The 27904-nt window shown below is 36.4% G+C and overlaps 1 protein-coding gene across 1 annotated transcript in view; it reads left to right on the top strand.

The window, feature by feature from the left end:
• Positions 1–26957, top strand: part of LOC123555295 (uncharacterized) — a 29798-nt gene extending 2841 nt beyond the window's left edge. The window contains exon 2 of the mRNA XM_045345952.2: positions 25103–26957. Within this exon, the coding sequence (XP_045201887.2) occupies positions 25103–26151 (1049 nt within the window). The 3' untranslated portion in view covers positions 26152–26957. The remainder of the gene's footprint in view (positions 1–25102) is intronic.
• The last annotated feature ends 947 nt before the right edge of the window (positions 26958–27904 follow it).

The raw sequence follows: 27904 nt of genomic DNA, 5'->3' as shown, positions 1-27904 counted from the left end.
GTCGTGTAAACAAACCCAAGACGTGATTTTATTTCAAAATTGATTTTTACTGCATTTACAGTATTTTATTATACATTTTGACAACATTTGCTACAATTTATGTGTATTAAAAAAAAGGTTTATCAAACGAATTTCGCCCGCCATGCAAACGATGTAAACAGGGGGTCATCTAATTCACACGAAAATTACCTAAATGAATTATTCATATCTTTTTCGTCCGATATTTTGGTGGAACTAAGATAGGTCTTGACAAAGATTTGATTAGATATACGAGTTTCGAATTATGGAAGGCCGTACACACCAAAATGTTATAATGGAAGTCTGTGGAAAAACAATAGGTCGTCTCTAACCTGTAGTAGAGCTAAAATGACTGTAATCATCACAGGTAATGTTAATGCTCAGAAACTGTTGTAAATGATGTAAAAAGACGTTTTCGTGCAAAAATAAGCGTGAAATTTGATTTTTTTTTTTTGAATTTGCCTCTTTTTTTGACAGATGTGCCCATTTTTATCTGATGTTTTGGACCAAAATTATTTCATTAAAATCATATTTATCTCTGCAATGTCAGAAAATTATCAAAATTAATAGACTTTATTTTTATTTCTTACGGAATGAATCGTATTTCAGTTTCCAAGAAAAATCCAATGCAGATAACATAAACTTTTGCGAAAAAATGCAATAAAATGACAACAGGGTCTGAATCTTAGTGCGTTAATCGACAGGAGGTTATCTTAGTAAAATGTCTTAAAGCACATTAAACTTAAACTGAAATTTTGTAAATAATTTGTTATTGGATCATGTTTGACAATGACACTGTTTTAATGCTGATTTAATGTAAAATATTTATACTCAACTAGCAGAAAATATGACCATGAAAAATGTTATAGACAAAAGAAACACATTAAAAGATACAAATTGAAATGAAACTGCTGTATTATTCCTGGCGCGACCTCAGCCGTACGCTGCACATGTCAGCATCATTACGACTTGCTTCACATGTAATACGCGGAGGGACGATAAGATGACCTGGTGCTTTATTGTCTTGGAAGTTTTTAGCTGTTGAGTGTTTCCCATCATGAGTAGACAGTACTAGTTATTCTCATAGAAGTGGACTTCACGTGTATCGGCGCTTTACACATGGCAAATATAATTTGCCGGGCATGCATGGATTAAAATATTTTTGTCTGTCAGTCTTCGGCTTTCTCTCGCTCTGTCCGTCAGGTGAGGTGAGATTGCTTTGTATTTGAAGATACTGAGTGGCTGCATTTATTTGTAATAAACATGTATTTTATATTGCTTTATACTTTTAGTATGTTAAAACGGTATTGATCCTGAAATTATAACAGACATTCTGGAAAGTTATTCAGCACTCTTCGAGACACATGGTTGCATTTGACTTGTTCGTAACAGTTGTACTGATTGTTTTATTATATCATTTTCAAATGAAAAGAACATGGATGTTTGAATGTCCGATTGTAGCTGTCTAGAATGGCGTAACTTGCGCCTGGTCTTATCTTAAAGTTAATGACAAGCTATTTAACACGATAATCTAATATGTTATTACTCGTAGTTAGTATGAGTACTCCTGTACTGGCAATGTAAAGGCTGGCTCGGCTACTTCCTTTGTCGATTCAGTCAGGTACTTAACTTTAATAACAAAAAATGAGAATTGAGCGTATTGATTATTGCTTTTATCTTTTGCATTATTGTGTCGAAAACACTGACATGTAGACCGACATTACTGATATGCCATGTATGAAACCAGGTCTAATGTAATTGTTTTGCATTTGTATCTGTTAGTTTCACATACTTCCGTTTCGTTGCAATGATCGTAATTCATTTCATTTCATCATAAAATGATAACAGGTTGCAAAAATAGATTGATTTACCAGAACTATGCATTTTCGTTTTGTTTTATATCAGAACTATGGTATAAATACGAGACAGGCATGACCTCTGTAAGATAAACGCAGATATTCTCTTATTTATGGAAATTATGTCGAGAGAATTTGCATTGCGTATAATTGAAAACTCCGAAATTGTTAAATTTCTAAAACAAGAATCAATGAAGAAGTTATATTAGGTTACATCTTACGAATTACATTGTAATATGACAATGTAACAGATAGTTCCTGTGCGATAAAATCATTTTATAGATGCATATGTCCATAAAACATCAATAATGTTTGAACTACATGTTACGTATTAAATAGTTCATGGTGTCATGTTTAACACTTATAAAAGCAATTTGCAGACATAGATATTGATCTGTTTATATTGACTTTATCACTGATAATGTATCTTATGCTATTTCTTCGCTTAAAAGAGGAAATAAAGGCAGCTGATTCCAGAGATATTTATTGTGAACATTCTTTATTATCGCCAAAATTATGTAAATTGTTTAATTATATATAGACTAATGGAAATTATCAAGATTCTTGGTCAAAATGCATTATATTTCTCTTATCTAAAGCGACAATTCGTTCAATATAAACAATTATGAAGGAATAAAATTAACTGTGTATTCTCTAAATCATTTTCAATACTTTTAGATATGCGTCTACGCAAAGGGGATGGAAGTATTGAACTTTTAAATGCTCATTATTTCTGATCCATATGATAATATGGGCATGATAATACTTTCAAACAATGTAATCCTAACACTTTAATACATTTAATTACACCACATCCATTAATGAGTTTCACGAAGGTAAAGCTTTTAATGCCTGCTTATATAAAGCATTTTCGGCTTGGTAAAGGTTAAAGTTAGACGAAAGTATGACATCTAGGTTCATAAACATTTCTACAACGCTCAATAGCATATTGTCATAAAAGATTCTGATCTAAAAACGATTATGACAGTCTTTCGACGTTCACTGATATGCCCTATTTATCACAATAAGTTTGTAGCTTGTTGAGCAATAACTGTATAAAAAAACACAGTGTCATCTGCAAAGAAACAAACAAGAATATATGTATATCATCTAAAGGAAAGGTATTGGTATTGTTATCTTTAAAACAACCATACAGCATCATTGACGAATACGGTGGCCTCTGTGGCCGAGTGATTAAGGTCGCTGACTTCAAATCACTTGCCCCTCATCGATGTGGGTTCGAGCCTCACTTGAGGCTTTGAATTCTTCAGCTGGCTTACGGAAGGTCGGTGGTTCTACCCAGGTGCCCGCTCGTGATGAAATAATGCACGGAGGGGCACCTGGGGTCTTCCTCCACCATCAAAGCTGCAAAGTCGCCATATGACCTATAATTGTGTTGGTGCGACGTTAAACCTAACAAAATAAAATAAATAAATCATTGACGAATAAACAAAAAAGATGGAGAGGTAATAGTTCCCCTTGTTTTATGCCTCTATATCAGTAAAAATGGTCTGAGCGTAAACCACTGGCTTTTACATATGATTGCACACACTTAAACGTACTGCGTAAAATGATAACAATTTTAATCCTAAGACCTAATACCAGATTCAAGCAATTTGAACCATATGCCATTTCTGTAAAGGAAAACACTTGCAAAAGTTTATAGAACATGAATATACATTTTTTTTTATATAAGTAAACATTTTTATCCTACCTTCATGCAAAATAAAGGCAAACATCAAGGGGTCAGATAAATTTTGCTTTATCTGGTCAGTAACTAGATGAAGCTTGGCGGACTACTTTTTGGATATTTTTTAAAACGGCGCCATCTTGTTTTTGAGAATAACTGCTAAAAGACATATTTATGCAATTATTTTCATAAACCCGCTTTTATTAGGTACGTGAGACCATGCCACAAATGTATAGTGTATGCATACCGTATTTGCAATTACTACAAATAGTTTTTATAACGGAAACGCTCGGAGAAACGGAAAGTGACTCATGTATAGCGTTTGTTCAGGATTTTAGCTTTATACACTTCAATCTAGAAATATATTGCATCTGGAATGAAGTGTTATTGAATAAAATCGTCGAGGAAACGGTCTGCCTATTTGTTCTGTCAAGCGGCGTTATGACGTGTATATAAGTCCCGTCAATCGTTTGCTTGGTGAGGATGGGTAATCCGGCATTCAACTGAACTTCGGACAAACCTTCACTTGGCAGCAAATTAAAATTATTCTTTAATGTTCAGCAGAACAGAGAAGTCGGACACAAAGCTAAACAAGGTTAGCATTTATTTTTCGGCTATTATTTTATAATATTTTTATTTTAAAGACCTGTTTGTGTAATGGTAGGGCGTATTAATTTCTGTGCAAGACAGACTTGGTGGTAAATTTTGAATTTTAATTATAGAATGATTTTAGATCAGAAGGTAGGATAAATAGAACATTAGGTTACTGTCTTATAAATTTTAATTTATGAAGTTCGTCTACGAAAAAATAAAAATCTCGGCAGAGCCTCGACTTTTATATTTTCTCCGACTCACTTAATAAATTTAAGTTTATAAGACAGTAACCTAATATTCTTCATATCAGTGATAGATACAGTCAATTATTCTTCCGTTTTGTTTGAAACCACATTCAGTTTAATGGGATTGACCAGCACGATGTCCCCTAAAAGGACACATGACACAGATGCAGAATTAGCCTTTTTATTACACCTACCTGGGATATTTATTGTTTATTGAAACAAATGTCCAAAATACAACTGTGTTTTTAAACGTAAAAGTAAGTTCCCTTTGAGAAATATCCTTTCAGATGTATTTTGCGTATCACACATTCAAATAAATAGAGTTTCTTATTTTCATATTCGTATTTTTATGAACAAACACCGACAGTCTGACTCACAGCTCACTTTTCTAGATTTGATTAAAAACACAATTTCTAATATTTTGTAATTATATTTCATCCCTTTATGTAATTTTTGAAAGTCTAAATATATCTTGCTATTTAGTGAAATAGAAACAAATCTGGATCTTAAATAGAATAGCTATAGTAAAACGAACGTGACAATACCTTCACTAAAATGCATTTCAACTCACAAATGCTTACAATGTGTAAGACCAGACATAGCACTGAGCAGCTCTACAAAGTTTGGTTGAAGTACGAGGTGTAGAAAGGACAAACTTTTATGACAGACTCATAGAATGACGTAAATATCTTACCACATATGGCGAGACATTGCGTCAGCTGTTCTTGTCACATATTGCTTTTATGTAAAGAAAAGTGAGCAAAACATATATCGAGTGAGAAACAACGATTAAAATCTGTATAACCTAACGGCAGACACAGAATAATCTATCTATATTATTGAGAGCATACTTCTAAGATTCTAGCTCACCTGAGCACGAAGTTCTCAAGGTGAGGTATTGTGACAGGTCATAGTCTGGCGTCCGTCATCCGTCAACATTTGCCTTGTAAACACTCTAAAGGACACAGTTGTGACCCAATGAAACTTAGTCCGAATGTTTGTCTTGATGATCTCTATGTCAAGTTTGAACCTGGGTCATGTGGGATCAAAAACTAGGTCAGTAGGCCAGATCATAGGAAAAGCTTGTACACTCTAAAGGCCACAGTTGCGACCCGATCTTTTTGAAACTTGGCCAAAACATTTGTTTTGAAGATTTCTAGGTCAAGTTTGAATCTTGTTTATGTGGGGTCAGAACTAGGTCACCCGGTCAAATCAAAGGGAAAGCTTGTGAACACTCTAGAGAACACAGTTGTAACTCAATATTTATGAAATTTGATCACAATATTGGTCTTGATAATTTCTAGATTAAGTTTGAAACTGAATGACGTGGGATCAAAAACTATGTCTTGAAGTGTTGAATGATTTTAAATCAGGGTCACGTTGGTCGGAAACTTGGTCACTATGTCAAATCAAAGAAAACACTTGTATAATTGTTTGCTCCAGTCTTCCTTAAACTTTGTCAGAATGTTTGTTTTCATGAAATTGTTTTGGACAAATTCGAATCTGGGTCATGTGGGGTAAAAACGTAGTCACTAGGTCAAATCAAAAAAATGCTTGTTTACACTTAAGAGACCATATTTTTTGGTCCAATTTTAATGAAAATTAGTCAGAATATTTGTCTTCATGATATCACTAGGTAAAATATGTTTACACTGTTATGGTGTGTTACTCAGGTGAGCGAGCTGGGGCCATCTTTGTCCTCTTGTTAATATATAGAGGATGTATCTATAAATATTGTCAGGCCAAGAGATCATAATAACAGTTTCGACATTATGAAAGTTAACCTGTTTTTGTTGCACTCTATACTAGCTTTTTATTTCATGACAATATATTCCTATACAAAAGTTCAAACGGAGAGTTGAAACGTGGATTGATCAATACGATAGTTGGTGCGTGATATATATCTCCTATGTTATATTGATTTATTTGAAATACAGAAAACAATGAGGCTATCACTGCCATTGTTTAATCATTACATATGGAGGCAGTAAACAGTTTTCTGAGCTTCTCGGCCTAGAGTCGCCTACCTAACTTTCAAAACCTCACACAAAAGTCTGTAACCACACACCTGAAATAAAGATATTGCAACATTAACATCACTGTATGTCTATCGTTACAAACCATCTGCAATACATCTCTAATATCTAGATTTCTGTTTACAAGACCTGAATTTTGTGCTTTCCCGGTCGCGGAAACTGATGATGAAAAAAGCTAAATTTGCCAATTTTTCAATCGCTGCAGAAAATTCCCTGCCAACGATAGCCCCAATTGCTACACTGTTCCATACTCCAGTAACACTGTAAAATCTGAAAATAAGCTGAAACATATGTGCCATCCGTACCGTTTTTTCACTATTCCACTTTTCCTGTGGTCCCTGCTAAAATGACAACCCCACTATAAGCTAGCTCAGGGGAAGCATGTATACGCTCCTGCAAGTCATTACGTCATCCTATCAAGATCAAGGCTACTCAACTGATTTTCTTTAAATAAGTGAAACTCAATTCTAGCCGCTGAAACTTCAATTCTAGCAATTATTATTATTTAGAAGTTCAAATATGCACATCATTCCGTAAATTGCCTCTTATTTGTAAATTTGACCCAGGCCAATTCGACATTAACAGCTGAAAACTGTTTACTGCCTCCTTAAGGGAGACAAAAGTGATCCCAATAGTATGACATTTGCTGTTTATTTTGTAATTTAATCAATTCTGACCAAAAGAAACCAAATTTCATACATATCCAACATATGCTGTTGAAAATTTTGACAACTGGAGTACATCATGTATGCAAAATTTCTACCAGGAACGCGTACCGAAATTAACTAGTAACATTATAGTCTCATTTAAGGCCCATTGCATACAAAAATGAGGTCTCAACCATGTTTTTAGCATCTAGATATGTTCATCTGCCAAGCTGGCTGAATATTATAGCAATTTTAAGTCACTGGTACTGTGCTGGACCTGCTACAGGAAGCTACAAGCACATGCATGAGCACCATATGTCACCGTCTTAACGTTTCACAAAATACCACTACATGCTAATTTGTCTACTCCAAGACACTAAATGGTGTCTATTTGAAGATACTTATCTGCACTGTGATATTTAGCTATGATGTACATGACTTTCAACACATAGAACTGACTGCATCAGACTACGAGTCCATGTTAAGACCTCAATTTGATAATGATCACTTTCCGCGAGTGATGAAATATGAGAAAAACGTTACTTTTGAGACTAACCTTTCAAAACCTATCTATTTCAGGGAAAAAGATGTCTATCCTCTAAACTTTGTGTGCTGTGACTGGAGTCTATGTTATATGCAATATGTACATAAATTCTAAACTGAAACAAACAACGAAATACTGATTCAAAGGACATACTGCCGAAAGTACCCCCGAGGTCTGTTCCACAGTCCGAGCCGCTATTTTGCTGTTAAAAAGCTTACTTAATTAATAGAAGTCAATGAATTTGCTTTTAAATGTCTTATTTGACGACTTTAATGTCACAGTAAGCATATGTCTAAGTAAAATGGTGTCATAACAGATATATCTTTCATTATATCGGCTCGGAAAACACTGTAAAACTGACTTTCATGTCTGAATCGCGGTTATCTCCCCTTAGAGACTGCTCTTAAAAACTCTCATTTTGCTTCAAAATTAATTTTAAAACTCATATTCCTTCACAAATCATACTGAAAAACCTCTAAGACATCAAATAAATGCACATGGAAGAACTTACAAATTTTCAAGATTTGCTCTTAAGGGAGACAAAAGTGATCCCAATAGTATGACATTTGCTGTTTATTTTGTAATTTAATCAATTCTGACCAAAAGAAACCAAATTTCATACATATCCAAAAAATGCTTTTAAAATTTTGAAAACGGGAGTACCAGTAGAAAAATTTCTCCCCAAAAAACGCGTACCGAAATTAACTAGTAACTTAAGTCTCTTTAAAGGGGCCCATTGCATACAAAAATGGGGGTCTCAACCGGGAAGGGATAACGAAACAGGGCGCATGGTATTGTTATGCGCATTTTCAAATATCTGAAAAAAATACCATCAAAAAAATACCCCAAAATAAAATCTATTTTTTAGATAACTAGCCCTTTTTCTTTTTCAATTAACATCATGGAACGGATGGGGAAATTCACTAGAAGAATTACTTTTATGCTTTTTATTTTGGTCTTTGAGGCAGCAAAAAACGTCATTGACGACTTGAATATTTACTTTTTCCCTTTTTTTTGGGGGAAACGACGAACCCGGTATATATATACTATGTAACCATCCCCTAATTGTTTCATTGTTGGAAACAACAGCGGGAGCATTGTATAAAACAGTACTAAATTAACCATGACCCTGCTGTAGTGTAGCTAGCAACACTTGAGCTAGGGGAAATGGACATAAAAACCATCCCCAACTTTGTCATGGTTGATAAAAACAGCTGACATAGTATAAATCGTACTATTTTTAACCCATTTTTTGGGGCCGTTGTCGGGGTTTGGGTAAAACACGGGAGCGGGGTATATTTGAGTACAAGTTAACCTGACCAACATTTTAATGCCCAGTAGCAACCGCGGAACAGGGTATACAGAAAAATATAATAATCATGCACAAAACTTTGCCCGGGGTTTGAAAACAACACATAATCTGTACATGCATTGTGTTAACTTTCCCAAATGTTGCATTTTTCGATAGCAAAATCAGAAGCCACTTAGTGAACACCAACTGTAGAAAGGAATTATAAAATTAGTAATTTATTCATTTAAAAACGGAGCTGGTAATCTGTGTACTTAAAACCATACATTGACTCTTGCCGGGTTTTAGGTAAAACAGCTAAGTTTGCCATAACAGTACATTACTATATTTAAACACGTGCCAATTGTTGCTTTTGCGACTGGAGCATGGTTTAAAAATATATTCCATGTTCGACTTTTGTCCCGAAACCCAGCGGGAGAAGTTTACCAAAAGAATTTAATCCTTTTCCCAAACTGTAGAAATGATCGGTAACAACAGCTGAAACATGTAATTCCAATATTATAGTTCAAAATGCCCCGGGTGGTGCTAATAAATACATACAACCTCACCACAGCGGCCCTCTCTTAAGCAAAACCCTATATAACATCTTTTTTAAAATTTCCTAAGCAAAAAACTATCAAAATCCCCTCCCAAACAACACCCTACTAACATCAATATTTGTATTCCCAAAGGGTTTGCTCACAGAGTTGCACTGTAAGAGTTTGGTAAATATGCCATGACAGTTGATTGGTTTGAACCCGTCTGAAAAAATTTTTCCATTAAAAGTTTCTTTTTTTTTGGGCATACTACAAAGCTAGCTCGGGGGGCTGTGATTAGGGGACTAGAAAACTTTCGACTGTTGTCGCGTTTGGTTAATACAGCGGGACATGGATATATCAGTACTAGAGTTAACCATATACAAAAGTTTACAAAATCCCCCAAAGCAACAGACGAAACAGGACACAGTTGACCATGTTCTGGTGTTTTTGTGGTTCGATAACAACGCTGAATGGTAATATGAGTAATAAAAAACCATGCCCTAACGTTCATTTTGGAAAAACCAGGTAAGCACAATATCAAATTACAGATAACCATGTTCGGGCTGTTTTTGGGTTCAGTAACAACATGGGAGCACGGAAAATTGTAGCACAAAGATACCATCCCCCAATGTTGTCATGGTTTGGTAACAAGGTAAGCAGGAAAATTCATTTTACGATGCCAATGTTCGACGTTGTGGGTTTCAGTAACAACAGTGGGAGCATGGTAAATAGTAGTTTTAAATAGATAACCATACAAACTTTGTCAGGGTTGGTAAAAACAAAAAACATGGTATAATCGTATTACGATGACCTTTTTCTGACGTTTTTGTGTTCATAACAACAGTGGGAACAGGGTAAATATATAAAAAGTACCCAGCCCCAAACTGTTGTCATGGTTTGATAAAAACGGAAAAGCAGGGTATATATCATATTACAGATAACCATTTCTGACGTTGTTGTGGTTGATAACAGGGGGACTAGTAAATGGGGCAAAACATAGATAACCAGCCCTAACTGAGTCATGGTTTTGATAACAACAGGTAGAGCATGATAATATCAATACAGATAACCATTTTCTGGCTTTTTTTTGTGGTTCAAAAACAACAGTGGAGCAGGTAAATAGTAACTATGAAACCATGCCCCAACTGTTTCAGGTTTTGTAACAACGGGTAGAGCAGGGTATATATCGTATACAAAACCATTTTCGGGCTTTTTTTGGGGTTTCATAACAACATGGACAGGAAATAGTACACATAGATAACCATCCCCCAACGATGTCAGGGTTTTGAAAAACAGTAGAGCATGATATAAAACATTTTACAAAACCATTTCTGGCTTTTTTTTGTGGTTCAGTAACAACAGTGGGAGCAGGTAAATAAGCACATAGATAACCATGCCCCAACGTTGTCAGGGTTTTGTAACAACAGGTAGAGCATGAAATTCGTTTTACAGATAACCAGTTCGGGCTTTTTTTTGTGGTTCAGAAACAACAGTGGGAGCATGGAAATAGTAGCACAAATAACCCCCCAACTTTGTCTGGTTTGGTAACAACAGTAGACAGGTAATATCCTATTACGATGACCTTTTTTTGATGTTGTTTGGTTAAAAAAAACAACAGGGAGCATGGTAAATAGTAGTTTATAGATAACAATCCCCCCAACTTTTTTTCATGGTTTGGTAAAAACAGGAAAAGCATGGATAATCGTTTGAGATGACCATTTTCTGACTGTTGTTGTGGTTCAGAACAACGGGGGAACATGAAATAGTAGTATTATAATCCCTGCCCCAACTGTTTTCATGGTTGAAACAACAGAAAACATGGTATATATCGTTTTACGATAACCATTTCTGACTGTTGTTTTGGTTCGATAACAGGGGGAGCAAGTAAATATGTGCACATAGAAAACCAGGCCCAACTATGTCAGGTTTTGTAACAACAGGAAAAAATGATATATATCATATTAAGATAACCATGTTTCGGTTTTTTTTTTGTGGTTCATAACACAGTGGGAGCATGGTAAATATTTTTACTAAGTAACCAAGCCCAACTGTTTCAGGGGTTTTGGGTAACAACAGGTAGAGCATGGTATAACAGTATAAGAAACCATTCTGGCGTTTTTGTGGTTCAGAAACAAGTGGGAGCAGGGGAAAATAAGCACTTAGATAACCTGCCCCAACTTGCCTGGTTTGTAACAACAGTAGAGCAGGAAATCATATTACAGATGACCATGTTCTGACGTTGTTGGGTTCAGTAAAAAAACAGGGGGAGCATGGTAATAGATATTATAAAACCATGCCCCAACTGTTGTCTGGTTTGGAAACAACGGGAAAAGCATGGTATATATCAATTTCAGAGACCTGTTCTACTGTTTTTGGGGGTCCGATAACAGGGGGAGCAAGTAAAAAATTTACTATAGAAAACCCAGCCCTAACTTTTCTTTGTTTGGTAACAACGGGAAAAGCAGGGTATATATCAGTATTACGAAACCATTTTCTGACTGTTTTTTGGTTTTAATAACAGGGGAGCAAAAAAATAAGGTACTAAAATAACCTACCCTAAGTTTGTAAAGGTTTGGTATCAACAGAAAGCAGGTAATTAATAATATATATAAAAACATTTTAACAGTAACCTTTTCTGGCTGTTTTCTGTGGTTCAGAAACAACGGGGAGCCTGGAAATAGAGTAATAGATAACCGCCCCAACGTTTCATGTTTTGAAACAACGGGAAGAGCAGGTAAATCATATTACAGAAAACCAGTCCTACGTTGTTTGGTTTCAGTAACAACAGTGGGGCAGGTTAATAGTATATTAAAGAAAAACCAGCCCAACGTTGCAGGGTTTGGAAACACGGGAAAAGCATGGTATAATCATATTCAATGCCCATCTGACGTTGTTGTGGTCCGAAAACAGTGGGAGCAAGTAAATATGTGTACTATAAAACCCAAAGCCCAACTGTTTTGGTTTGGAAACAACGGGAAAAGCAGGGAAATATATCGTTTTACGAAAACCATTTTTAGACTGTTTTTGGTGTTCAAAAACAGGGGGGAGCATGTAAATAATTTACAAGAAACCATACCCTAAGTTTTGTCATGGTTTGGTATCAACGGAAGAGCATTAATATAAAATATATATCATATACAGAAAACCATTTTTCTGGCGTTTCGGGGTTTCAGTAACAACAGGGAGCCTGAAAATATGAGTACAAAAACCTACCCAACTGTTGTCAGGGTTTGGTAACAACAGAAGAGAAATAAATCAGTATTACAGATAACATTCCGACGTGTTGTGTTCGTAAAAACAGGGGGAGCAGGGTAAATGTATATTATAAAAACCCAAAGCCAAAATGTTGTCATTTTTTGGTAACAACAGGAAAAGCTGGATATATCAATTACAGATGACCATGTTCGACTGTTTTTGTGGTTCAATAACGGGGGACTGTTAATATGTTACTATAATAACCATGGCCTAACTTTTGTCATGGTTTGGTATCAGGGGAAAGAAAGGTATATACAGTATTACAGATAACCTTTTTTCTGACTGTTGTGCTTAAATAACACGGGACATAGTAAATATCTTACTATGTACCACCCCCAACTGTTTCTGGTTTGGTAACAACAGGAAAACAGGGTATATTCATATTACAGTTTCCATTTCCCTGACTTTTTGTTGTGGTCAATAACAGTGGACTGTAAATAGTGTACAAGAAAACCATGCCCTAACGTTGTCAGGTTTGGTAAAAACAGGAAAAGCATGGAAAATTATCAGTATTACAGATGACCAGTTCTGACGTTTTTGGGGTTCAATAAAGTGGGAGCTATTTAATATGGTACATAGAAACCTGGCCTAACTTTGTCAGGGTTTGGGTATCAACGGAAAGCGAATACAAAATTACAATAACCTTTTTCTGATGTTTTTGCTTTTGAATCAGGGGAGCATAGTAAAAAAAGTACTATAGAAAACCCATCCCCTAACGTTGCATTTTTTTGGTAAAAACGGGAAAAGCAGGGTAAATTCAGTATTACAGATGTCCATTTTTCTGACTGTTTTGGGGGTTCAAAAACAGGGGAGCAAGTAAATATGGTTACTTTAGAAAACCCAAAGCCCTAACGTTTGTCAAGGTTTTGGTATCAACGGGAAGAGCATGGTATATATCAGATTACGAAACCATTTTTCTGACTGTTGTTTTTGTTCAATAACATGGGGCATAGTAAATAGTGTACTAAAGGTAACCATCCCCTAATTTTGTCATGGTTTGGTATAAACAAAAGACATGGTTATAACAGTATTACAGATAACCAGTTCTGGCTGTTTCTGTGGTTCAGTCCAACGGGAGTCTGGAAAATATAGCAAATAAACCATGCCCAACTGTTGCATGGTTGGAAAAACGGGAAGGGCTATTTATACAGATTCGATGAATATGTTTTGGCTGTTGTTGTGGTTCTAACAACGCGGATAAAGGTAAAATGAGTACTATAGATAACCATGCCCCAATGTTGCATGGTTTAAAGAACAGAAGAGCACGGTATAACGGTATTACAAATAACCTTGCGGCTGTTGTTGAGCACATTTCCCCATAGATTTTTTCTTTCAATAAAGAGCTTTTGCAACGTATAAATTTTCCAAAAATGCAAAAAAAAAGGGGACAAAAAAGGAAAAAAAAACTAAAAGGTTAAAATTTACAAAAGGGTAAACCTGGAAAAAAAATATGTTTCTTGACCTACATTCCACGTAAAAAACTGAAACATCAAGGAAAGGAGCTTCTAAAAATCTGTTTTTCTGCCGACTAAAAGGGGGAAAAAATTTCCCCCTTTATTTAAAAAAGGAAGGACTTTCTCTAGCTTTTTTCTGATTTACAAATATTTTCAGAACCTCAGATTTTCAAAAATTTTCATTCTAAAAAAAGCAGCCAGAGACTGCCTTCAAACCCAGACAGTTGGAAGTAAGTAAGATCGAATTGAAATTTGTTAAAGTAAAAAAGGTTGTTTTTTTTTTAAGAGGTACAAAATACTAAAAAATGGGAAAATTTCTTTCAAATATCTAAATGGTTTGTGAAATTTTTGGTGTGGTGTAATTTTTTTTCCAAATTTTAAAGAAAAAATTTTAAATTTTTATACACATTTTACTCAACATTTCTTTTTGTACTAAGTGCCAATTTCCTAGTCTTTGAAATCATGCCAAGGGTTTGAAATTTTTGTTAAAGTCATTGTGACAGTATGGCACCCAAATAAAATCAACTTATTGCAATTTTTTAAGTAAAAATGCATTTAAAAAACCTTTAAAAATTTCGAATTATTTTGCAGTTTTTTTAAAACCAGATTTAGTTAAGTACAATTTTTTCTATTAAACCAATTTAAAATTTATGAAAGTCTTCCTATATTAAACAACTTGTTGACTATAAAATAACTAAATCAACCAAAAAAATTTTTCCCCTTCAAAAAAAGTTTTATGTGTCCCAAAAACCTTTTTCTGTTTCTCCTACATTTTAAAAAAGGACTTTTACCCTTTTGGCGTTAACACCTCGATACGTATTTCGATAAACAGTTTTGGCTGTTGTTGGGTTCGGGAACAACAGGGATGGATATATAAATAATAAAAACCATGCTCCGACTTTTTCAAACGTTCGTTTAAAAGCATCTGAGCTGGGATGTTCTGATACGACAAGCCCAAATGTTGTAACACAACATGACAAAAGTTTTGGGGCCCAATTATCTTTGTACGAAAAAGATGCCCGGCGTTGAACGGGCATGGCAACATCAAGATTTTACTATAGTACTATACAAAAAAATATCTAATTGTTGTTAAACAACCACAAATATTGGGTCCGAAATATAAAAACTGAACGACCGTACTCTAGCTTTTTAACACAAACATGACAACATTTCGGCCTTTTACTATAGTACTAATATAGACGATTTTCTACGTTGAAAAACAAACCTATAACATTTTGGGGGTGGTTTGGGTATATCCGGACAAACCATGCCGCTTGTTTTACAACCACGACAACATTTGGGGCCGGTTACTTTTTTAAATAAGGAAACCACTCAAACTGTTTTTTTACCGGGCAATGACAAAAGGCTAATGTTATCTATTGTACTGATACAGAACTCTCTAGCGTTGCTACCGGACCAGACAACAGGGGAGCAGGTTTATTGTACTGATAAAAACCCGCCTAGCTTTGTTACCAACCCCGACAATAGTTGGGACCTCTTATCTACAATACTGATACAGACATGCGAGCTGTGTTTCCGGGCCAGACACATTGGAGATATAAGTATGAACATACCCTGCTCCAGCTGTTGTAACGCAACCTTGACAATTGTTGGGGGCCGTTTTATTATTTTACTAATACAGACCATGCTCACCTGTTCTACACAACCAGAAACAGTTGGGCCGGTTTTCTTAACAATGATACAGACCAGGGCCCCTCATTTGGTTCCGGATCAGACAAAACAGAGCATGTTAAACCCAATCGGATACAGATCAGCTCTAACTTTATTTTACTTATTGTTGGGTTTAAAGGTCGCACCGACACAATTTTAGGTCATATGGGGACTTTCCAGCTTTGATGGGGAGGAAGACCCAAGGGGACCCTTCGACTTATTTCATCACGAGCGGGACCTGGGAGAACCACGGACCCCCGTAAGCCCTTGATGGCTTTCCCAACATAGCAATTCAAAAACCCCCGCGTTAGGGGTCAACCCACATCGATCATCCTACTGTTGTTACACAACCATGACAACCGTTTTGGGCCGATATCTAAAGTGTGATGCAGAACACCCACCTGTTTTTAGCACAACCGACAAAAGTTGGGGGCCCTTTTTATCAAAGTACTGGGACGAAGAACTCCAGCTTTTAAAAAACCATGAAAACATTTTTGGGCCCCGGGTACTTTTGTGCTGTACAAAACCCTGCGCTAGCTTTTTGGGTTTCACGCCGAAAAAAGTTTGGGCCGGTTTCTAAGTACGATACAACAAAGCTCGTCGTTTTACCGGGCCATGACAACACCGGGGCATCTTTTTCATTGTTTAAATAGACCTTGGCAAGCTGTTTCTTCCGGACCAGAAACACCGTACAGGGTTTTTGACTGATACGGACCCCTCAGCTTTTTTTTCAACACAAACCGAGGAAGTTGGGGGCCAGGTATCTACATACTAAAACAGACCATCGTGCTGGTAACCGGGCCAGACAACAGCCGGGGGATGTTCATCTATAGTACGATACAGACCCGGGCCAGCTTTTTTTCCGGGGTCATTACAACACCGGAACATGTTTTTTTCTATAGTTCGAAATATCATATCCAGCGTTGAACGCAACCTTTTCAATTGTTGGGGCCTGTTTTTTCTATAGTTCTAATACAGACCATGCTCTACCGTTCTTACCAACCCTGACATCGTTAGGGCCGGTTTTATAGTACTGATCAATTATGCCCGTCCTTGGAACCAACCAGCCCAAAAGCCAGAGCATGTTTTCCAAGACTTATACAGAACATCTCTAACGTTTTTAAAACCCCCAGACAACATTGGGGTCTGGTTACTAAAGTACAATACAACAAGCTCCACTGTTTTTAACAAAACCATGACAACATTGGGGCCTGGTATCTAGAGAATGATACAACCATTCAAAAACGGGTTTTCACACAACATGGGAATGTTTTGGCCTTTTTATCTAAAGTACTGAACAAACATGCCCGCTGTTTTAAAAAAACCATGACAAAATGGGGGCCGGGAACTAAAATACTGAACAGACCATGATTACTGTTGCAAAAACAACCAAAAAAAAGTTTGCTGTTTTTTCTAAAGACTGATACAGACAAGCCCAGTGTTTTAACCAACCATGAAAGCAGTTTGGGGGCCTGGTTTATTAGTAAGATACAAACAGCTTTAGCGTTTTAACACAAACCATGACAACATTGGGGCCTTGTTTTCTACAGTTTACTGATCAAACCCTGATGTTTCTGTTGTAACCAAACAGACAACAGCTGGACTTTTTAAAACCCTAACTGATTTTTAAAACCAACCCCACTGTTTTTAACACAACCTGAAAAAAGTTGGGGGGTGGGTTTTAAATTTTGACTGATTAGACCATGCCTAGCTTTTGTTTCCCTGAACGACAACAGCCGCAGCAATTTTCTTTGTAAGAAAAAGCAAAAGCCTAACTGTTGCTTTGACATAACAACAGCCGGACAGGGTTTTTCTATTGTACTGATACAGACCCCCTTTTCTGTTGAAAACAACCGAAAACATGGGGCCTTTTTTCTATAGTACTGAACAGACCATGTCAAACTGTTTTAACCAACCCTGACAACATTTTGGGGCCCGGTTTTGTTAGTAAAAAAACGATTATTTTCCCCGGGTATTGTTACCGGACCAGGCCCCATTTTGAGCCCTTTTTCATATATTACGCACAGACCATGCCCAACGGTTTTTTTCACAATCATGACAAAATTGGGGGCGATAAACATAATACTGAACAGACCATGCTTTTGCTGTTTAACCGGACCCTGACAAAAGCCGGAGCTGTTCATCTATAGTACTAATACAGACCATGCTCCAGGGTTGTTTCACAACCATGACAACAGTTGGGGCCTGTGATTTTTAGTATTAATCAAACCATGCTCCATCCTTTGTTACCGTCCAAGCAACAGCCGAGCATTTTATCTTTTCACTGAAAAAGACATTCACTGTTGCTACCGGACCCAAAACCGGGGCATGTTTATATATTGTACGAACGGGCCCAAACCACTGTTTTAACACAAAACCCTGACAAAGCTGGGTCCTAGGTATCGTAGTACAAAAAAACCATGCTCTAGTTGTTGTTACACAACTATGAGAATATTGGGACTTGGGATCACAGAACTGATGCGACCAGCTTTGCGTTGTTGGGTAACCAACAACAGCCCTAGCCTTTTACATAGTCTAAACAGACCATGCTCTAGTTGTTGAACACAAACCCGACAACAGTTTGGGCCCGGTTTTTCGATACAAAAACAGATTTTTTCCTGGCTATAGTTACCGGGCCATGGCCACAGTCAAGCCTGTTTACCTTAAAAACTGCTACAATCATGCCCTAACTGTTTTTACAAATCATACAACATTTGGTGTCTGATTTTCTATAGTACTATACAGTTCTCGTAGCTTTTGAAAAACAACCTGCCCAAAAGTTGGGGGTTGGTTATCTAAAGAATTTATGCAGACCAGCTGTACCGTTGTAAAACAAAAAGACAAAAATGGGGTCGGCTATCTAAATACTGATGCAACCATGATTAGCTGTTGTAACAAAAAAACCCTGAAAACGTTTGGGGGTGGTATCTACGTACTGATACAGACAATATCCAGCAAAAGTAACCAGCCAAAAGCATTGGGCCTGGGTTTTTTTAATACAGATACAGATCCTGCTCTAGGTGTATCACACACCATCAGAATAGTTTGGGGCCTTTTTTTCTACTTCGATACAGACCATGCTGCAGCTGTTTTTAACCGACCATGACAACAGTTGGGGCCTGTTTATTTTAGACTAATTTCAACATGCTCCAGCTGTTGTTACCATCCAAAAAACACCGAGCAAATTTTTTCTTTTTTCATGATAAGCCATGCCCAGCTTTTTTTTCCGGACCATGCAACAGCCGGGGCATTTCACTAAGTACTGATCAGACCATGCCCAGCTGTTGTTCCCGGGTCAAACAACAGCCGGAGCAGTTTAGTATAGTAAGATACAACATGCTCCACGTTTTAACGCAACCTTGGCACTTGTTGGGCCTTTTTTTTATAGACAAAACAGACCATGCTCACCTGTCTTACACAAACCCTGACATCATTAGGGGAGTTTTTCATTAGATGATACGATTAATGCCCACTGTTGGGAGCAACCATGTCCACTCGAGCATGTTCCATAGAACTTTACAGAAAAAGCTCTAACGTTGTTACCCAACCATGACAACAGTTGGGGTCTGTTATCTATAGTACATGGGAGACAATGCTGCGCTGTTGAACACAACCATGACAACATTTTGGGGCGGGTTTTCTAAAGTAAAGCAAAACCCTGAGTACCTGTTTTTATTTAGTACTGAACAGACCAGCTCTAGCTGTTGTTACCGGTCAATGACAACACCGAAGCAAATTAACTATTTAAATAAGATATGCTCTAGCATTTCTACCGGACAATGACAAAACCTAGCAGGTTATCATGAAAAGATACAGACCATCCCAGCTGTTGAAACAAACCATAGAAAAGTTGTGTCGTTGGGATCTAAGACTATTTCAGACCATCCAGTTTTTTGTAAAACAACCATAAATTGTTTGGGCCTTGTTACTTTCCGATACGGCCAGCTGTAGCTGTTTTTAAAAACCGGAAACCCTGACAAAACCCGGGGCATGTCATCTAATACTAAAACAACCCTGCTCCAGGTGGTTTTACACAACCATGACAACATTTTGGGGCCTTTATTATAAAAAAAACAGACCAGCTCCATCGTTGTTACCGGCCCGACAACAGCCGAGCATTTTTATCTTTTGCCTATACAGACCATGCTCTAGCTTTTTCCCGGGCCATGACAAAAAACCGGGCAGTTTTATCTATTTACTGATTTATGCCCTACCCGCTGTTTAACACAACTATACCATTTGGGGTCTGGTTACTTACACGATCAGAGCATGCCTAGCTGTTGTTACCGGCAAGCAAAAGCCCGCATTGTACAAAGAAAGACTAAGCCAGCTTTTCCCCCGGCAAGACACCCGTCGGAGCAGGACATTGTAAGATAAAAGACCATGCCTAGCTGGTTTTAACCAACCCGAAAAAAGTTTGGCCAGGTTTTCGTTAACAAAACCATATCTCCGGCTATTGTTTCCGACAATCCACAGTCAAGCCGTTTCATATGTACTGCTACAGACCATCCAAAATGTTGTTCACAATTAGACAACATTTTGGGTCTATTACTATATACTGAACAGACCATGCTGAGCTTTTTTTAACACAAACCCTGACAACGTTGGGGGGGTTATCAAAATAATGTGTAGACCATGCGTACCGTTTTAAAACCCAAACCCTGACAAAAATGGGGGCGGCATCAAAGTACGAGCAGACCATGAGTCTGCTGTAACACAACCATGAAAAAGTTGGGGATGGTTAACTAAAGTACTGAACACACAATGTTCCAGCTGAGTAACACAATCAAGAAAGCAGTTGGGACCCGGGTTATATTTTGTACATTACATACGCTCTACTTTGTACACAACCATACAACGTTGGGGCCTTGTTATCTAAACTTTATACAAACCATACGTCAAGACAACGCCGGGGCAGGTTTTATCATTTACTGATACGACCAGTCTAGCTGTTGTAACACCCATAAGAAAGTTTGGGCATGGGACTAAAGACAATGCGACCATGCCTAGGCTTTTTTTTTAAAAACCATGACAAAATTTTAGGCCTTTTATCTATATACTTATACACACCCCCATCGTTGTTACAAAACCCTGACAACATTAGGCCTTTTTACTAAAACTTTTAAAACACCATGCCTTCTGTTTTACACAAACCCTGACAACAGCTGAGGCCTTGTTATCTATGTACTTAACACACCATGCCTACTGTTGTTACCAACCATGAAAACAGTTGGGCCTGGTTACTAATACTTTTACAGACCTACTTTAGCGTTGTTAAGACCAACTCAGTTTTAGCCTTTTATCAAATTTTTTATACAGATCTTTCTCGACCATGACAACAGTGGGGGCAGGCTAAAGTAATTTCAAAACAGTACAAATAAAGTTTGAGAAAAAAAAGATGCAAATAGATAAAATTTTTGCACATTAACTTTTGTTATACCATTCGATTAAAACATTAATATTCAAAAGGGCGTGCCGTAAAAAGAATTGTGATACCTTTCTTTTAATTGTCAAATATTGAAGCGCCATTTCAAATGTATTTCCACAAAAAGTAAACTTATGATACCGTATTTTTTGCCTCGTAAATGACTTATAGGCTGCTCCATGAGGGATATGTCACTGGTGAGAAAACTGTACAGCGTAACCAGGACTCGAACCCGGGGCCTTTCGCTTACTGGACGAACTCTTTTGACAGAGCTACCCGGTCCCTTACACATTTTATCCACTTCAAACATAGTTTGAATTTTAGAGAACGGCATTCATTTTTCTCGTTAGTTATCATAAGGGCAATGACTGTGAATTTAAAGGCTAAAATAACTCTAAAAGAGATATGTAAGATTAGAATTTTAATCAAATAAATAAACATCATAATTAGGTTCAGGAAATACATGCTGTTTTGCTTCCTCTGAAGTGCATGTCTAACTAACAATTTTAACTTGAAAGCAATGATGTCTACAAAAGGAAACACTAAGTTACAGGGAGTTTTGTTGCATATGTTTTATATTGAAACATTATTTTAAATGTTCTGCTGGCGATTTTTGTTTATTTGTATGTTTGTCTACTTGCTTTACATGAATTAAATATTTTGAACCATACCTCAAAACTTTCTATTTCAAGGTAATTAATTATTTTGAACAAAATTGCATTAAACTTTGCAGTTTCATGGTGTAAGTGTAACCTATGTATATAAGAAAAAATATACGAATTCAAATTGCACTAACCAGTTCCAGTTAAATGAAACTACTACATCGTTATTTCATCCGCAGACGTGTCCACTTGATAGTTTTCAAGGCCACATAAACGGAAAAAAATGAGACAAATCAGGCTTATAATCATTTTGTTGTATGTTACATAACATTGACAACCCTACTAAGTCATATTGTACGGTAGGATACGTCACAATATGGAACTTAAATGATATGTATAAATGTTGGAATTTCCGACATCTATAAAAAGTAACCAATTGACGCATGCGCATTTTGCAACCATGCGCGGCCTGTTGTCGTTATCCCTCTCCCGTCTCAACCATGTTTTTAGCATCTAGATATGTTCATCTGCCAAGCTGGCTGAATATTATAGCAATTTTAAGTCACTGGTACTGTGCTGGACCTGCTACAGGAAGCTACAAGCACATGCATGAGCACCATATGTCACCGTCTTAACGTTTCACAAAATACCACTACATGCTAATTTGTCTACTCCAAGACACTAAATGGTGTCTATTTGAAGATAATTATCTGCACTGTGATATTTAGCTATGATGTACATGTCTTTCAACCCATAGAACTGACTGCATCAGACCACGAGTCCATGTTAAGACCTCAATTTGATAATGATCACTTTCCGCGAGTGATGAAATATGAGAAAAACGTTACTTTTGAGACAAACCTTTCAAAACTTATCTATTTCAGGGAAAAAGATGTCTATTCTCTAAACTTTGTGTGCTGTGACTGGAGTCTATGTTATATGCAATATGTACATAAATTCTAAACTGAAACAAACAACGAAATACTGATTCAAAGGACATACTGCCGAAAGTACCCCCGAGGTCTGTTTCACAATCCGAGCCGCTAGTTTGCTGTTAAAAAGCTTACTGAATTAATAGAAATCAATGAATTTGCATTTAAATGTCTTATTTGACGACTTTAAAGGTCCAATACTAAGGAAAGTGAACATTTTAATTTCTTTTAAAAAGCACAGAAACTATTTCATTTTATTGGAAAATGAAAGTTGGTATGTAGAAATTCGAAATAAATCGCAGTATATGTACAATTATTTTTCTATAAAGTATGAAGAAAGTTAAAAAGACCTGGGGGGTCATTCTGTCGATTCATTGAAATTTCAACATAATACACATACATTTCTTTGAGTTCCAAAGACTTTCTGTAAATTTTGACCTGCCAATCTTCATTATTTAGTGTCTTGCAGAAGTCTATGCACTGGCTATGAAAAACATTGCCAACTCACTTTCCCTTAGTAATGGACCTTTAATGTCACAGTAAGCATATGTCTAAGTAAAATGGTGTCATAACAGATATATCTTTCATTTTATCGGCTCGGAAAACACTGTAAAACTGACTTTCATGTCTGAATCGCGGTTATCTCCCCTTAGTTACTGCTCTTAAAAACTCTCATTTTGCTTCAAAATTAACTTTAAAACCCATATTCCTTCACAAATCATACTGAAAAACTTCTAAGACATCAAATAAATGCACATGAAGAACTTACAAATTTTCAAGATTTGCTCTTAAGGAGGCCTAGAGTCGCCTTCCTAACTTTCAAAACCTCACACAAAAGTCTGTAACCACACACCTGAAATAAAGATATTGCAACATTAACATCACTGTATGTCTATCGTTACAAACCATCTGCAATACATCTCTAATATCTAGATTTCTGTTTACAAGACCTGAATATTGTGCTTTCCCGGTCGCGGAAACTGATCATGAAAAAGCTAAATTTGCCAATTTTTCAATCGCTGCAGAAAATTCCCTGCCAACGATAGCCCCAATTGCTACACTGTTCCATACTCCAGTAACACTGTAAAATCTGAAAATAAGCTGAAACATATGTGCCATCCGTACCGTTTTTTCACTATTCCACTTTTCCTGAGGTCCCTGCTAAAATGACAACCCCACTTTAAGCTAGCTCAGGGGAAGCATGTATACGCTCCTGCAAGTCATTACGTCATACTATCAAGATCAAGGCTACTCAGCTGATTTTCTTTAAATAAGTGAAGCTCAGTTCTAACCGCTGAAACTCAATTCTAGCAATTATTATTATCTAGAAGTTCAAATATGCACTTCATTCCGTAAATTGCCTCTTATTTGTAAATTTGACCCAGGCCAATTCGACACTAACAGCTGAAAACTGTTTACTGCCTCCTATACAAAAAATGGGATTATAATTATATAAAATGAGGCTAAATTTTACAAATGTTTATTTGTGCATTTAATTAAATTTAACTGTATTTTATATAACAGTTAACTGGGAATGTAGAAGACAACTATCTGTTTGTGTATGTGCACTATTTGTAGCAGACCATGTGTATGAAATTGAACACGGTTATTATACAATTTTTTTATTTACTAGTTTATTTTAAGTCCCAAGTAGAATCTGTAACTGATCGAATGTCCAGACACACTCCATATGATTTTTTACTAGTGACGAAAACATTTTGCATACCTCAGTGTATGCTTGTAACATGGGACAGTCATAAAGCACGCCTTGTGGTATTGCTAATAACAAGGGTCAATGTGCACACATTGTGGGTATGCCTATACAATGGGTCATCGCGAACACCTTATGGGTATGTAAGTACCATGGGCAATTGTGCACACCTTTTAGGAATGCTAGTACCACGATATAATATTTCTTATGTTTATAAATACTGTGCTGTTCAATTCACGTTGTAAAATTTGTTTAATTATGTGATTTCACAACGATCAAATAAAATTATTTTGTAAAAATAACTCTTCTCCTTCTGCTTAACCCAAATAAAACCTATTCATAACGAACCTGGCTATATTCTGAAAATTACAAATACATGCAAAGAATTAACTTAAAGGTAAGGGTAGATTCCTCGGAAGCACAACGCACAGCAAGCACAGCCCGGGTCTACATCGCATAGTAGGTCCGCCATAAATAGTATTTGAAAACATAACAGACTGGTTGCTTCAAAAATAACATATAATAATACAACATAACTACGACATTTCTTCTATTTATATTTATTTTCACTTTGATATTTTTCTGTCTTCTGCAGCTCTTCACACAAGAGATATTCCGTCAAAAACAGAAAATAAAACGGACAGCATGATAGAAACCTCTGGTAAGGACCGCAGGAATACGGTGGATTTCTCTTCCATAATGTATTTGGAGCCACTCGTAGAAGAAACATTTCTGACAATACCATCCACGAGTCCCCGTATACCGCACATTATTCATCAGGCCTATAACAGTGAGCGTATACCAGTTGTATACGGACAATATGTTAAGTCAATAGCGGAAATGAATCCAAATTGGACATATTATTTTTGGACAGATGAATCATCGAGAAAATTTATCGCCGAAAGGTTTCCATCTCTTTTAAAAGTGTGGGATGATAACAAAATCAACAAAATGCCAATTGCTGCTGCAATAAGATATCTTGTCCTGTATGAATTTGGCGGATTCTATGCCGACCTTGATATAGAAAGCAAGCGTCCTTTAGATAACTTAACAACGAAATATGCTTGTATATTTCCGACAGAACCTTTTGAACAAAGTGTGTTTCGACTTCATGTACCATATTTATTCAGTAACGCTATAATGTTATGTCGTCCAAAACACCCTTTTCTGAAACAAATAATCGACACGCTACACCAGTACCAGCCAATGCTAATGAGTATAGATACAGTAGGTCCATCTTTTATTACGTCTCAATTTATTCGATATAATAACATCACTGCCGACTATGTTTACAAAGTGAAACAATCAAACGAGAGTAACTCCCCTTACTTTTACAAAGGGGAATTACCCGAAGATGACGAGGATGCTGTTTATGTTCCAAATACTCAATACTTTATCAATTCATTAAGCCAAGAATGGATGAACGAAAGGCATTATAAAATGACATGTGCAAAGTCAGGAACTAAAAGTATTGTTGTGCAAAGAGCTTGTAATGAATTAACTCGTCGGCTGTCTCAGAAAAACAGAGATAAGTATGCATTTACAGATCATCATTGGGTTTTCTCTTGTAACCGAACACAAAATAAACTATTGCATACTTATAAGTCGTTAAAGGAAAGTGTAAACAAATATATTGTTTATTAAAAGGTTGAAAATACGAAACCGTTCATCCGCAATAAAATATAAAAGATCTAAGATAAATAATGTAGAACAGATGTTATACTGTACAAACAAAATGAATCATCTATTACAGTATGCATCTAATTAACTACGCAAAAGTAAATCACTTGACACATGCAAAAAAAATCTTAAGACACTGCATATTAGAGGTTTCGCGGCATTGTTTTAATTTTTTTATAACTGTTTACCATGCGAAAATAGCTGGTGATAGTTCTTAAATTTTGTAAAAGGTTTTACATTTCAACATTTATATTTCGAAGGTTTGTTTAATAAATGCACTTGTTGGTAAGGCTTTATGGGTAGGGTAGTGTGTAGTATTTCATTCTTAAATAGTATATGATGGCACCATTAACCGCGGGTGGGGCGGGGGGCGGTTGTACCTCTGTATGCAGCTCGGCTGGGCGTACCAGATGTTTTAAGCACTGGTATTGGCAATGATGACCTCAAGGGGAGGCGTGCGGTCATGACTGTTTGTTACAATAAGGCTGTTAATATTATTATTGTCATTTATAATATTGTTGTAATAACTATTATTATTACATGTATTATTGTGTACAACGCCATCGAATATATCACTGTATAAAATAGGCGTTTAATCAAATTATTCAGTGCAGTGTATTGATAATAAAAGAAAAGTTTGAACATAACTATGAAACACGTGTAAGCTTATATTAAAAGCGGGCAAGGAGTTTGATTTAATGTAACTGTTTGTAATAACTGAAGGGAAATTTCCAACATATACAATTAGAAAGCAAAAAAAAAAACAACAATAGCTGAACTGTAACTGTCATAGGGTGAATTTGTACATTTTGGCCCCTGTTAGCATCTTTATGTTTAATAGGTTTCTTTTGTGTGAAAAGTATATTTCAACATGTCGATTGTCAGATTCCGTATTTTAAAAGAACCCGTTTTATAGCAGGAACAGTGTATTTTAAATAGTTTAATTAGGAAAGTATGTAGTCGTATTTAGGGTTTTAGATAGTCACTCCGTCACTTATCGCATTTTCTTCAATTAACATTTGCACTCATCAATAACCAATCACACCACCCTCCGCTTTCTCCGCCATTATTCAAAATGTAAACAATGCCATTTTTGTCACAAATCAAATAAAAAATCCATATTTTTTGTAATTGTATATTTATATAACACAGGTAAACATGTGTTATATTTACCTTTATATGTGTTTCATTGAATTGTATCGGTCAATTGATGTAATTATATGTATTTTGTTCATTATTGATTATATTTGTGTGTACGAATGCGTATATATAATTACAGGATCATATCATACAGGATCGTATCTGTTGCATCCTTACTACCAACCCCAGGGTCCTAAATATATCCCGAAGCTCTACCGGACCCATATAAAAGCTAGTACGGCAACAGTGGCGCCCAATGTCACAGGGTGACATTATGTTAGTTAAACTGGACGGAGCAGATAATGGCGGATCGTCATCATCTTCCCCCGTCAACCGGTTCAAATCAAGAGGGGACCGGTTATGGGTCTGAATGGGATCATCAGATCCTTTTCCAAACCCATCAGTTTTAAAGTCAATTTTTTATATGGGTGTTTGACTCACCCCACGTTAATTAGTATTTAACATAGCATTTTGCTTTGACGACTGCAAATTTGAGTACTTTGGTACATTTTGTACAGCTGGTAGCAGCTTTGGTTTAACAGCTGCATTTTGTACTACTGGTGTCTGAACAGGTTTT

This window comes from Mercenaria mercenaria, chromosome 7 (assembly GCF_021730395.1).
Source record: "Mercenaria mercenaria strain notata chromosome 7, MADL_Memer_1, whole genome shotgun sequence".
Lineage (NCBI taxonomy): Eukaryota > Metazoa > Mollusca > Bivalvia > Venerida > Veneridae > Mercenaria > Mercenaria mercenaria.
This window is presented reverse-complemented; position numbering and strand designations above follow the sequence as displayed.